Raw genomic sequence first — 13721 nt, 5'->3', positions numbered from 1 at the left:
TCAGCACCACCTGGGGCCTTACTGGATAGTCTTCATGAGTTAAGATGGCCAAAAAATTCATTATTCTGTGGCCAATTTAGCAATGAAAATCTCTACATTTAGTTTGGCTGACTGATCACAGGAATTATACTCTCAACTTTTCTTGTTTGGTAAGATCCATCAGAGTTTCTCTTTTGCTGGTATAGACTAGAAAAATTCAGGCTTAATACTGTAATGAGGCACTGGAAGGTGGAATTCTGTGGATGAGTTTAATAGTACAGATGAATTGTTTATTGATAAGATTTATATTTTAATGTATAATTGTAATTATTGCTAAAATTCATTTAATACCACAAGAAAACTTCAGTAATTCTGAGAAACAGGGAAAATGGCTAGTCTGTCTTAATGAAAAGTCTGATTTGTAGAATTTTTTAAAAAGTTTAATGTACTTTTGTTACTATCAAGTAAAGTATATTTGGCACATAAAATATAACTAGGTATTAATGAGTCACATTAAGTTGGTTAATAAAATTAATGATGTCTATGTGATGATATAAAAGTCCTTTAAAATACAAAATTATTAGACTAAAGTTGCAGGCGTTTGGAGAAATTCATGATTTCTTAAGTCCTTAGTTTGAAAAGGCTACTGATTTTAGGTTGAATTAATTTTATTTGTGTTGAAGCCTTCAAAAATTCACAGAGGAAGAAAATATTTTGAACTTCTTACTTAATATGGGATCAGGATTAGACTTGTAATTTCATTGGCATAGTCGTCTCCCAAAGGAGGAAATTCCTTTTACCAACTTGAATTAGAACTTTTTCTACAACTTATAGCATTAAAACATTTCCTAGAGAACTGAGAGGTTAAGTGATTTGCCCAGAATCACACAGGTAGTCTGTATCAAAAAGCATAATTTAAATCCGGGTCTCTCTGGCTTTGGGGCTAACTCTCCATCCACCATATCGCATTGCCCCTCTCTTTACTTAATATGGTGCTTAAGTAATCATAAATTCTCAGAGTCCAAATTAACTAGACATTTTGATATTTCTGACAATTATTTTATGTTTTATTTTGTCTGACTTTCAATTAAAAAAGATGCCCAAGGAGATGTTAATATGGTAAAGAGTAAAGTACTTTCTTTTAAAAACAAAAAATACCTCCACAGCAGATCATGTCTTCTATGAAGGCAAATAGCTTTCTGCAAAAATGTCATGGTATGCTCAGGTAAAATATATTTTATTCTCCAGAGCGTTGGTGTCCAACAAATAGAAATGAGAGTCACTAAACCATATTTACATAAGGATCCCAGTGGACCACACACTGACTTAGAAAACCATTTGTTAACATTATCTACATTCTATTGTATTTTTATGTATTTTGTTGAATGTTTCCCAATTACATTTTAATCTGGCTCCAACCTGAGCCTCACTCAGGAGTGTTGTTCACGTTTGACACTTCTGCTCTGGAATTTCTATAAATGGATAAAATGTTGTTATTGTCCAGTAACTTTTCAAGACCCTCTTGGGGTTTTCTTAGCAAAGATACTGGAGTGGTTTGCCATTTCCTTCTCCAGATCATTTTACAAATGAAGAAACAGAAGCAAATAGGCTTAAGTGACTTGCCCAGGGTCACATCGAAGCTGGCTTCAAATTCTTCCTTACACTTGATACTTACTTGACCTTAGGCAACTCATGCAGCTTCCCCCAGTCTCAGTTTCCTGATCTTTTTTTTAAAAATTAAGAGTGTTCCAACTGATCAATAATCAAAGGATATTAACAGGCAGTTCTCAAGGGCATAAATCAAACCTATCAATTTCTAAATGAAATGCTCCAGATCACTAATAGAAAATGCAAATTAAAGTAACTCTGGGGTTATACCTCACACCATTATCAACCCTGACAAAAAAAACAAAATGACAAAAATTGGAGGGGTTTTAGGAAAACAGGCATAGTAATGCACTGTTGGTGGAACCATACTGTACATTAGTCCATCCATTCCAGAAAATGATTTAGAGCTATGCCCCAAAAGTTACTAAATTGTGCATACCCAGTGGACCCAGAGATACAACTACTAGGTCTATACTCTCAAAGACACCAAAAGAAGTACGAATGAAATATGTGAAAATGTTTCTAGCAGCTATTCTCACGGTGGCAAATAACTTTAAACTAAGAAGGTGCCCATCAACTGCAGAATAGCTGAAGAAATTACAGTACAGAATACAAGGGAATACTATTTTACCATAAGAAATGACCAAAGGAACAGTTTCAAAGAAACCTTGGAAGACTTGTATAAACTGATGAAGACTGAAATGAACAGATCCAGGAGAACAATTTATACATAACCACAACATAAAAATTACCAATTCTGAAATACTAAAGAACTCTCATCAACACAATGACTCAACCATGATTCCAGAGAACTGATGATGAAGAATATTCACATCACAACAGAGAGGAGATGGACTAAATAAGTAGAATAGGAAGCACATTTTTGGACATGGTCAATAAGGGAATTTGTTTTATCTGACTATGAATATTTATTACAAAGGTTTTTTTTTTCTTTCAGTTGAGGGGGAAGGTGGGAAAGAGAGAGAATAGACACTTGTTAGTTTAAAAAATATTAAAGAAAAAGAGGGGGTTGTATTAGATGGTCTCTACGGTCCTTTCCAGCACTAGATCTCTGATCTTATGAACAAATAGTCTATTTTCAAATATATCATGACGTTAATGACTTAATACTGAGAAATGTCACTTGAGTCCTCTAGTTGGCCTCTCAGCCCACCTGTATAAAATGAGAGGGTTGCACTTGATGGCTTTTAATGTGCATTTTAGCTATAAATCTATAATCTTATGAAATGAAGAACAAATGAGACTGATGCAGGATGTTTTCTTTGCAATTTGATAAGTAACTTCTGGGCTAAAACCTTTCAGAAAACAAATAGTTCTCTACAATTCAAAGCACAATGGTACTTGCCTTCCTGCTCTACTGACATTCAAGGTCAAGCCAATAACAATCCACAACAATTCCAGTCCCTACTCCTTTGTGTGTTTTATCCTTGAATTAAGGACCAGTGATGTTTTCAGTGTTGCCCCAAATGCCAACATCCACTAAGTACCCAAACTGAGATCACCAAATACCAACAGAGTATAGATGATAGGCTTCAGGACAAAGGAAATTAATTTGTTCTTCACCAGCTGCCTTTTATGGAAAATGTCTGACAACTGTTTGTAAAAATAAGTTAAAGAAATAAATATGCATCTAATATAATTCAAATATGAAATGATTCCTTGAACTTGTAAGTGTCCAAAGAAATACTCTAAAAACAGCACGACTGAGTTGCAGGTTAATTCATTATTCAGAAAAACCCAAAACACACTACCCAAATTAATGTAAAAATCAGTATAGTCTAACCAGAAATGTCCTATTTCACTGTTTTTATTAGTTATCACTTATGTGATGTTAACTATCACATCTATAAGGTCACAAAGGACATAGCTAGGTTAAAATATGCACTTGGCATTTTCAAACATAATAGAAATTTCATTTCTGCTACAAAATGAAATTGTTAGGAAATATGTTCAGTGTAATTACAAATTTGGGGATGCTATAGTTAAATTTTGGGAGGGATTAGATGAAATGGTCTCTAAGGTCTCTTACAGCATTAAGACTCTATGATATTAACAGGATTTATTTTCATGTCTGGCTTGTGGAATATGAGTTTACATTATGAATATCAAGTATTAGATATTGTTATAGAGTAGCACATATGATTTTGACTTAATTTGTCAGTTGGTCAACAAGAATTTAAGTTTCTTCTATGTGTCAGGCATTGAAGTAAGTACTGGGAATACAAAGACTAAAATAGTCCCTGTCCTCAAGAAGCTCATCTTCTAATGGAGACTACATGTAAATAAGTACATAAAAACTAAATACGGAACAGATGGAAGGTGTTGGAGAGGGAGGGAGGGAAGAAGGAAGGAGAGAGAGGCAACTGCTGAGGAAAGGAAAGGTTTCCTATAGAAGATCAGATTTGACCTAAGTTTTAAAGGAAGGAAGGGATATTAAGAGGTGGAGGTGAGGAGGCAAATTATTATAGTGTGAGTTCAAAGAATAGCAAAAAGTCCAGAGTAGCTAGATCACAGACTGCATAAAAGATAGCAAAATGTAAGAAGACTATAAACATAGGAAAGGGCCAGGTTATGAAGAGCTTCAAATGCCAAATAGTAGATTTTATATACGATCCTACAGGTGACAAGATGCCTCTAAAGCTCACTGAGTTTGGAGATCTACACTTTAGAAAACTCATATTGGCAGCTAAGTAAGGATGGAATGAAATTGGGAAAGATTTGAGACAGGGAGATCAATTAGAAGGCTATTACAAGAGTTAAAGATAGAGGCACTGAACACTCAAATTAGGATGGTAGCAGCAACATAAGTGGAGAGAAAGGAGTGTACATGAGTGATATCATAAAGGTAAGAATGACAAGATTTGTCAATAAATTAAATATGTAATCTTAATGATACTTTCATGAGGAGTGGAAAATGATGCCAAGTATTTATTGAGACACCATAACACAATGGAAAAATAGTAGATTCTAAATTTAGAGACCTTGGTTTGAATCCTAGCTCTAACTCTATCAACATGACCTAAATGTATTTATGAAGGAATCAAAATTACTATAAATTATGCAGAAGCCTACCATTTTATTATCACTCTTGCACAGAATTCTTTTCAAAAAGTGAATCATGATTACAAATTTGGAATGTTAGAATACAAAGGCAACCTAGGCTACCTTTAAGCAAAGAGAAATAAAAAACCGATATAAAGCGTACCTAGAACAAAAAATGAAAAAGAAAGCATGTAAATAAACAAGAAACACTCTGGGGGGAAAACTCAAACAACACTCTGGATTTTCACTGTAATGTTATTCTCAGGGTCTGTGCTGCTCTTAAAGGTGAGACCATAAAATATTATTATGTCCCTCTGGAATTTCTAGTAACTCAAACCTTTAGGATAAATCAACATATACAAAAAAATTCTACTAAAGAAAATTAATTGTGTTATATTGAAGGCTCCAATGTATATCCTAGTAAGAAAGCAGTGAAGGTGGGAGTTTTATGACTGATGATTAAATAAAGGCTACTGAAGCATCATACACTCAAAGTAATAAAATTTTAAATTAATATTAGAATACATTTATTTGCTTTTATTGCATTTTAAAAATCATTTCAAAGCTAGAAAGGACCTCAGAAATAATCTAATCCATCTTTCTCATTTTACAGATAAGAAAACTGAGGCATAAATAAGTGGCCTACCCAAGATCACACAGCTGGTTAGCAAAAGTCCCCAAACAAGTCTTTTAATTAAAAATTCTTTTAATTCCTAGGAAAATACTCTTTCAAATCCATCAGTGTTCCTCTTTCTATCAATGATATCCACAATCTAAAAATTATTTTTTTGTTTTCATTTCACATTAAAGCCATTTGTTTTGGAAAAGATATAAAAATATAATCTCTCATACCTCATTAGTCACTAGGAAGTTATAAAGTGTCTCAATATCTTGATAACAACTGTGTGGGGCCAAAATCCTGAAATGGGGAAAAACAAAATTAGTAATTTCTCTAAAGGATATTCTACAGGTTCTGTCAAACATGGCTGCAAACAGTACAGTTCTACGGTAACCGCAATGATATTTTCTTGAAAGCAGTATTAACTTTTATTTATTTACCACTTTACAATTTATTAAGCATTTTATAAACACAATGTCATTTAGGCCACACAAAAATACTATTAAATATCACGAATATCCATTATCAATCTACAAATGAGGAAACTGAGGCTCAGAGAAGTTAACTGACTTGACCATGATCAGAGGTGGAATCTGAAATCAATCACTCCTGACTCTAAGTTCAATAATATATCTATTTCTACCCTCTGTATAATTATGAACTTTCTTCATCTATCAATCAAATCAGTCAGTCAGTAAGACAAAAAAAGTCCTTGCCCTCAAGAAGTATACTTTCTAGCAAAGGAGACAACATGTTACTAAGTACACACAATATATATGTATACATACATACACATACAGAGTAGATGAAGGTCATCTGAAATGGGAATGCATTAGCAGTTGGAGGAAGCAGTAAAAGCTTATTGAAGGAGGTCAGAATGGAGCTGAGTCTCGAAGGAAGCCAGGGAAATTAACAGAGGTGAGAGGGTAGAGCATTCTAGACATGGGGAACAAACAATGCAAAATCATGGAGGTAAGAGATGGAATATCTTATTATAGGAACTGCAAGGGGGGCCGTGGAGCTGCATACAGAAGGCTAAAAAGGCCAGGTGAAGAGCTTTACGTGCCAAACAGAGGAAAATATATTTAATCCTGAACTTAAGAGGAAGCCAGTGAAGCCCAGTGAGCAGGAAATTGATCTGTCAGACCTGGGTTATAGAAAAATCATCCTGGAGCTGTGTGAAAGATAGAATGAAGTGGGAAGAGATCTGATACAGGAAGAAAAGTATAAAGCTATTACAGTAGTTCAGGGCAAAAGACGATGAAAGCCTGAGCCAGGATTGTGGCCATATGAATGGAAAGAAAGGGACATATATGAGAGATGTCAAGACAGAAATGGCAAGATTTGGCAAGAAACTGGAAATATGGGATGAGAGTAAAAAGTCAAGGATGATACAGTAGTTGTGAGCCTGGGTGACTGGGACCATAGTGGTGTCCATGATAATAACAAGAAAATTAATATGTAATTGGAAGTCAGGAGGAGACAAGAGTTTGGGGGGGAAAGATTAAAAATTACCAAATGGGCTTACCCTAACATAGTGTTATTCTATTAAAACGTTACTGTTAATTGAGGATTCTGTTTTAACTTGTGAAATCAGAAAATCAAACCAACATTACAACATAAGTATTTTTCCACATGAAATTAACTAGATAAGTTACAATGCTACAATATTTCTCAAAATATAAACAAACTATAAAATATCACATTTCATGTTTCAAAGCTTGGATAAAGTTTCATTATTTCATTAAAAAATTTTCCCCAAAACACACACAAAATTATACTTCTTTACTATTAAGAAAGACAGACAGACAGCAGTAGTGAAGAGGTAAAAGGTTGAGGGGTGCTCGGCACCCCAAAATATTGATGCACCAGGTCCTGCCGAAAGAATTCGACTCAAGCCTTCTCAGCCAAGGGAAAAGAGAAAGTTTATTAGGGATTCCCCATAATGGGCTGTCTTAAGAAATCCCCCCTTCCCCCACTGTGACACCTGTTTCCACAAGCGGGCCAGATTCAACGTACTGAATTAGATTGAATCTGAGTACCTTCATCGAGGCAAGACAGAGATTATATACACAAAGATTGTAGGAGGGATTGAGGGGTGGTCTGGGGTGACTAGAGGAGGGGTTTAGGGGAGGGTCTTGAGGGGAAGTCTAAGGAGGACCAGGTGAGGTCAGAGTCCAGGAACCAAGAGAATAGAATTAAGGGCAGGAAGTTCCTGAAGGAATATCAAAGGTTGGGAAGTAACTGAAGGCATGCATATCTAAAGTAACAATAGAGGGAGAGATCTGGGCCCAAGGACAATGTGAGGCTTGTGGCCCTAGGGGAAGGCCAGATCCAGCCGGAAGATTCAGGGACAGCTCAAGGGGGCTCCCAGAGACCGCACTCCAGACTCAAGGGGGTTCCCAGAGACTGTGCCCTCATTAGTAGGGCCTAGAACTGTGATTTCATTGATAGAGAGCTACTAGATAAGAAAATTCCATCTCTCAATTCTCCAACTTAAGAGTCTTAGAGGACTGCCTAGAACACAGAGGGTAAGTTGATGAGGGCACAGTCTCTGGGAACCCCTTGAACCCTTGAACTCTCCTTGAATCTTCCCACTTGATCTGGCCTTGGCCTGAGGCTATAACCATTAGACCCAAATGCCTACCTTGATCCTCCCACTCGACCTGGCCTTGGCCTGAGGCTATAACCATTAGGCCCAACTGCCTACCTTGCCCAGCCCTCTATTGTCCAGCTGTTTCCCACCCTTAATCCTGTTTCCCATCCTTAATCCTGATCAAAATATCTATACCCTAGCTCTGTTACCCTAGCCCTCTATTGTCTGTCATTTCCATGTAGCCTTCAGCTATTTCCCACCCTGGAGTCTGACCTCATCTGGGTCCCAATAGACTCCTCCTCAAGTCCTCCCTAAACCCCTCCTCTGGTCACCCCAGACCACCCCTCAATCCCTCCCACAATCTTTGTGTATATAATCTCCATCTTGCCTCCATGAGGGAGTCTAAGGAGGAGCTTGATGGAACCAAGGGGTTCCCAGAGACTGTGCCCTCATCATAAGTGACTTGTTCATGGTCATAAAGCTAGTCGGTTAAAACAGGATTTGAACTCAAGTACTGCTGGCTCTCTGTCCATTACTGCGCAGGACAAAGAAAAAAAGCTAGTTAACAGTGAAAGATGACATAGCCAAATTCAAATAAATACAAGGATTCTCCTTTACTTGACAACAAAGTCCTCTAATGAAAGGCTCAACACGAACATGACTGAAAAGCTTGGAAAATTATATTAACTCATGGAGAAATATATTACTTGAACAATAACAACAACAAAGCAAGGGTAACGCTGGATATAGGATTCCAAATGGCATCCAAACAGTTAACTTTTTATAATCTGTTAATATTTAATTCTTTTATCATAAGGAAAATTTCCTTCTCTACCAGAAAACAAAGGAAGAGTCACTCACAGAGTTGTTTAATCATTCATTCAATAAATGTATAAACTTCTGTCTTCTAAGTGAACATATTCAAAGACGGGTTCGTTACTGCCTAATGCAGTTCATTTCGTTGTTGGATATGTGAGAAATGAATATTTCTCTTTTGTATTTAATAATTAATTATTGCATTATGACCAAGATTCTTCCCCTTTTCTACTTCCTCGTCCAGAGACCAACCAGAGTGAGAAAGCTCTCTTAAAAGATTTACCCAGACCAAGATCTTATTAGACAGTAAAAGAAATTCTAAGTTTGGGCTAATTAGTGCTCATTGTGTTTGCTGAGACAGGTCTGGGAAAATGTTGATTCTCCTTACAATCAAGACAGGTGATGTGGTCTCTTTGACCAAGATTTGGGTGACCTAAGTCACATACCCCAAGACACTCATTTTAATATAGCCCACCTCTCATTATGTTAACCAGAGTTACCTGACACCCCTCAGGAACACTTACTCTTCAAAAGGCACATAAACTGTGAGCCCACCACCACTAGGGGTCCTTGGTCTATGAGAACTCATTAATAAGCATGCCAGCCTTATTAATAAAGTGATTAAATTATGCAGAACTATGTCTCTGGAACCTTTTTAATCACCAGGATAACCTCGATTGTTTGGGAGTTCTTTCTTATGTAGATGTGGTATCTACAATATCTAGTGATACCTAGTCTGATACACTTGCTTTAGTTGTTCCCTCTGGAGAAAGAGAGTAAGAATTCTAATCTTGATTCTCTCTGAAAGTCCTTCAAATATCTGAAGCCTGATAAAAACCAGTCTAAACATCCCCAGTTCTTCAATAGCTTCTTTTATGAATAAATGAAGGGATGGTTGGATGCATGAATGGATGGATGCTTATTTATTAGGAAGTGATCATGTGTCAGGCACTGTGCTAAGTAATGGGAATGATGGGGTTTGGACTGTGGGAACCCCCTTGAACCCCACCCTGAATCTTCCCACTTGATCTGGCTTTTCATGCCCAAATAGCCTAGCCTGGCCTGACCTTCCATTGTCTGGCGGCCTCTGGATTGCCTTCTGGCTGTTTCCCACCCTTGATCCTGATCAAAATATCTATACCCTAGTTCGGTTACCCTAGCTCTCTGTCTGTCATCTCCAGGTAGCCTTCAGCTATTTCCCACCCTGAAGTCTGACCTCACCCCAGTCACCCCAGTCCCTCTAAACCCCTCCTCTAGTCATCCCAGACTACTGGAGACCACCCCTCAAACCCTCCCACAATCTTTCTGTATATAAGTCTCATCTTGCCTCCATGAAGACGCTCAGATTCAATCTAGCTCAGTAGGTTGAATCTGGCCCATTTATGAACACAAGCGTCCCAAAGGGTGGGATTTCTTAAGACAACCCATTATAGCAAACTCTTAATAAACTTTGTCTTTTTCCTTGGCTGAGAAGGCTTGGGTCAAATTCATTCGGCAGGAGTTGGCGTGTTGAGCACCCCTCAACCCAAAACCTCTTCAGCAACACAAAGATGAAAAAAGAGACAGTCCTTCACTTGAGTTCACTTTCTAAGAAGAAAAGACAACACATATTGAAGGACAGATTGCAAGAAAAGGGAATATTGTTTTGAGGAAATGGAAAGCAAGGGAAGGGGAGAAGAGGAGGTAGTAACATGGACTGGGTGGTGGCTGGATGGTACAAAAAGTTGAAGCACAGATTGGTGTCCAGGGCCAGCTGGTAGTACACCAGTTTGTGCAGTCTCAGTCATCATTCTAGTGGGTTAGGCTTTAGGGCTAAAGCTACAAAAATAAGTGAATTAACTTTCCAGGGTGTAGGGCTTTGATTCAGGACAACCAGGGTATATGAATCTTAGATCTGTTAAGGACGATGTTGGTCCAAGTGGGAAGGAGCAGTTCCGTAGTGATAGGCAGATGGTGAGATAGCTTAGGTGGGTAAATGTGTGTGAAACTGAAGCATGGTGAAATATGGTTATAACATGGTTCTGAGTCCCCTAATAATTCCAGGTCATCTCTAGTTGTAGTCTAGTAACCAGCACAGTGCCTTGCATATTATAGCTTACCAAATACTTGCTGAATTGAACTAATGTTTTCCTTAAAATGTGATGCCCCAGCTACAATCAGAAGAGTAGAATAGGATAACTGCTAACCTTTTTTTTTCTGAAATTATATTTGTACAAAAGACTTAAGTCTTTTTCCTCACAAACAATGGTCTAAACTAAAGATATCAAACTCCCAAATGGGGCCCTAATCAGCTTAAAATATAATTGGGAAATATTTAACAAAAATAAATAAGAATACAATACAGCACAGATGTTAATTTGTGTTTTTCTAAGTAAATATGCAGTCTGCAGGGATCTATTTCTATCTGAGTTTGACACTGAGTGGGATTGATGAGGGTTTGGGGTGAGAGGTGCTCGACACCCCAAAGTACCGAAACACCGGGTCCTGCCGAAAGAATTCGACTCAAGCTTTCTCAGCCAAGGGAAAAGATAAAGTTTATTAAGAGTTAGCCACATAGGCCTGCCCCCAAGACATCCCACCCCTTGCGACGCCTGTAAGGAAAGCGGGCCAGACCAATCTGAGCTAGATTGGATCTGACCACCTTCATGGAGGCAAGATGGAGATTATATACACAAAGGTTGTGGGAGGGATTGAGGGGTGGTCTGGGGTGACCAGAAGAGGGGTCTAGGGAGGGACTTAAGGATGAGGTCAGACTCCAGGGTGGGGGAAATAGCTGAAGGCTACATGGAAATGACAGACCATAAAGGGCTAGGGTAACAGAGCTAGGGTATAGATATTTTGATCAGGATTAAGGATGTGAAGCAGGACAATAGAGGACTGGGCAAGGTAGGCATTTGGGCTTAATGGTTATAGCCTCAGGCCAAGGCCAGGTCTAGTGGCAAGATTCAAGGAGAGTTCAAGGGTTCAAGGGGTTCCCAGAGACTGTGCCCTCATCAGGATGGTGAAGCCCTGTTATGGAATCTGGATCTTGGCCTTTCTGTGAGTTGAGTGGAATGGATGGGGATGGGGACCTTTTGGCATGGCTCAGGGCTTCTGACTGACAGCTAGGCCTAACTTTTGAGTTACTCAAATCACCTGAACTGTGTCCTCGCCAAATAAGGAAAAAAGTGTTTTTTAAGAGTTTAGCATTGGCTAAATTGTACCTGGGGTAGTAGATTTCTGTGAAATGGTGAGCCTGGATTCCACCAATGAGAGTAAAAGGCCAGTGGTGGTGGGGCAGGGGGTTGTTTACATTAGAGTATAAAGCTAAGTTCTGTCCTCTGGGCCCTGTCTATTGGTTCGGAGACCACCCTTTCCCACGGGATCATAATAAAATTCATTTCTACTTTCTACTTGAGAAGCCTCTGAGTTTAATTTTGGGTTTAGTTTTTGTCCCACACAACACCATTTATCTAAACCACACCTCCTCAATTTTGTGTCTACAAAAATTTTTTTTTAAATCCGAGATTTTATACATACACATATTCATTAAATTCCAGCTTTTTAGATTGAACCTCTTCCTATCCGTCAAGGTATTTTTATATTATGATCCTTTTATCCAAAAGATAGCTCTCCTAGATTTGTGTCAACTGAAAGTATGATAATCAGGCTGTCTTTATCCAAATTATCAATAAAAATATTAAACAACTGAGATGGGACAGAATTATAAAGCACCGATATATACCAACAGAGACCATCCTCAAGGTTTAAAGAAATTCATCAACCAACCTTCCCTAGATAGCTACCAAAAGCCAATGAGGTCTCAGGAGAAATTAATCAAGAAAGAGTAGTAAATACTTCCAGATATTCTTTACTGGTGAGACTGGAATATTATTCAATCCAGGACAGTGACATACTGACAAGAAATCCTACAAAGGCAAGCTCCCTTAAGGTGTAAATGAGGTAAGTCACAAGAGCTGCCTGAAATGTTGAAAATACATTAATTTTATCCGCTCTGGATTTATGTGACTTGACCATTTTCATATCCTGGATCCTTTGCTGCAGCCTTCTACAGGCCTGCTTCTGATCTGCTCACCCAGACTTCTGTCCTCAGATATGTTCACCAGGTTTGGAACCTTTATTCATTTTCAGAATTTGCCTACCTGCTTGTCAGAATGGTACATTCTACTTGAACTTGAGGTCGACATTACCAACTGTTTATTAGATATTTCAAACTGAATGTTTTATGGCCACCTCAAGTTCAATGTATCCACAAGTCAAGTCAGCAAACATTTAATAAGCACTTAGTGTTTGTCAGGTACTGTACTAAGTGCTGGAGTACCTACGTGGTGCGGTAGATGGAGTTCTAGGCCTGGAGTCAGGAAGACTCAACTTCCTGAGGTTCAAATCTGGCCTCAGACAGCTACTGCTCTGTGACCCTGGGCAAGTCCCTTAACCCTGTTTGCCTCAGTTTCCTCATCTGTAAAATGAGCTGGAGAAGGAAATAGCAAGCCACTCCAGTATCTTTGCCAGGAACACCCCAAATGGCGTCACAAAGAGTCAGACATAACTGAGATGACTGAACAACAGTACTAAGTGCTAGAAATACAAAGAAAGGAAAAAACATAGTTCTTGCTCTCAAGAGCTCACATTCTAATGAACTTATTATTTTCTCTCAAAACTTACCCATATTCTGGATCTCTCTTTTTCTGTTTAAAGTAGCACCATCTTCCTAGTTGCCTAGGTTCCTAACCTCAACTCATTCATTCTTGCTCACTGCCCTTCACCAATCAGTTGTCAAGTACTGTCTGTTCTAGCTCCACATCTCTCACAACCTTTCCATTATATGTGGCTACCACACGTTGAGGCCTTGATCACCCTCTGCCTTTAACACTGTAATAGCCTCTTACTGTTTTCTCCCCTCTCCAATCCATACTCCACACAGCTGCCAAAATTATTCTTCTAAAGCACAAGGCTAACCATATGTCATATTCCTGAGGGTGACAGTTTAACACCGAGAAGCTGGAGAGTACTGGGGACAGGGGGGCCAACCAGGACAGG

General features: G+C 38.4%; 1 protein-coding gene across 4 annotated transcripts in view; it reads right to left on the bottom strand.

The window, feature by feature from the left end:
- SWT1 (SWT1 RNA endoribonuclease homolog) overlaps positions 1 to 13721 on the bottom strand; it is a 142315-nt gene that overhangs the window by 21054 nt on the left and 107540 nt on the right. For all 4 annotated transcript variants that reach the window (XM_036754557.1, XM_036754558.1, XM_036754559.1 and 1 more), the window contains one exon: positions 5503 to 5569. In XM_036754557.1, the coding sequence (XP_036610452.1) occupies positions 5503 to 5569 (67 nt within the window). The remainder of the gene's footprint in view (positions 1 to 5502; positions 5570 to 13721) is intronic.

Source organism: Trichosurus vulpecula, chromosome 4 (genome assembly GCF_011100635.1).
Source record: "Trichosurus vulpecula isolate mTriVul1 chromosome 4, mTriVul1.pri, whole genome shotgun sequence".
NCBI classification, from domain to species: domain Eukaryota; kingdom Metazoa; phylum Chordata; class Mammalia; order Diprotodontia; family Phalangeridae; genus Trichosurus; species Trichosurus vulpecula.
The sequence above is the reverse complement of the archived record's forward strand: the minus strand, read 5'-3'. Positions and strand labels throughout refer to the sequence as shown.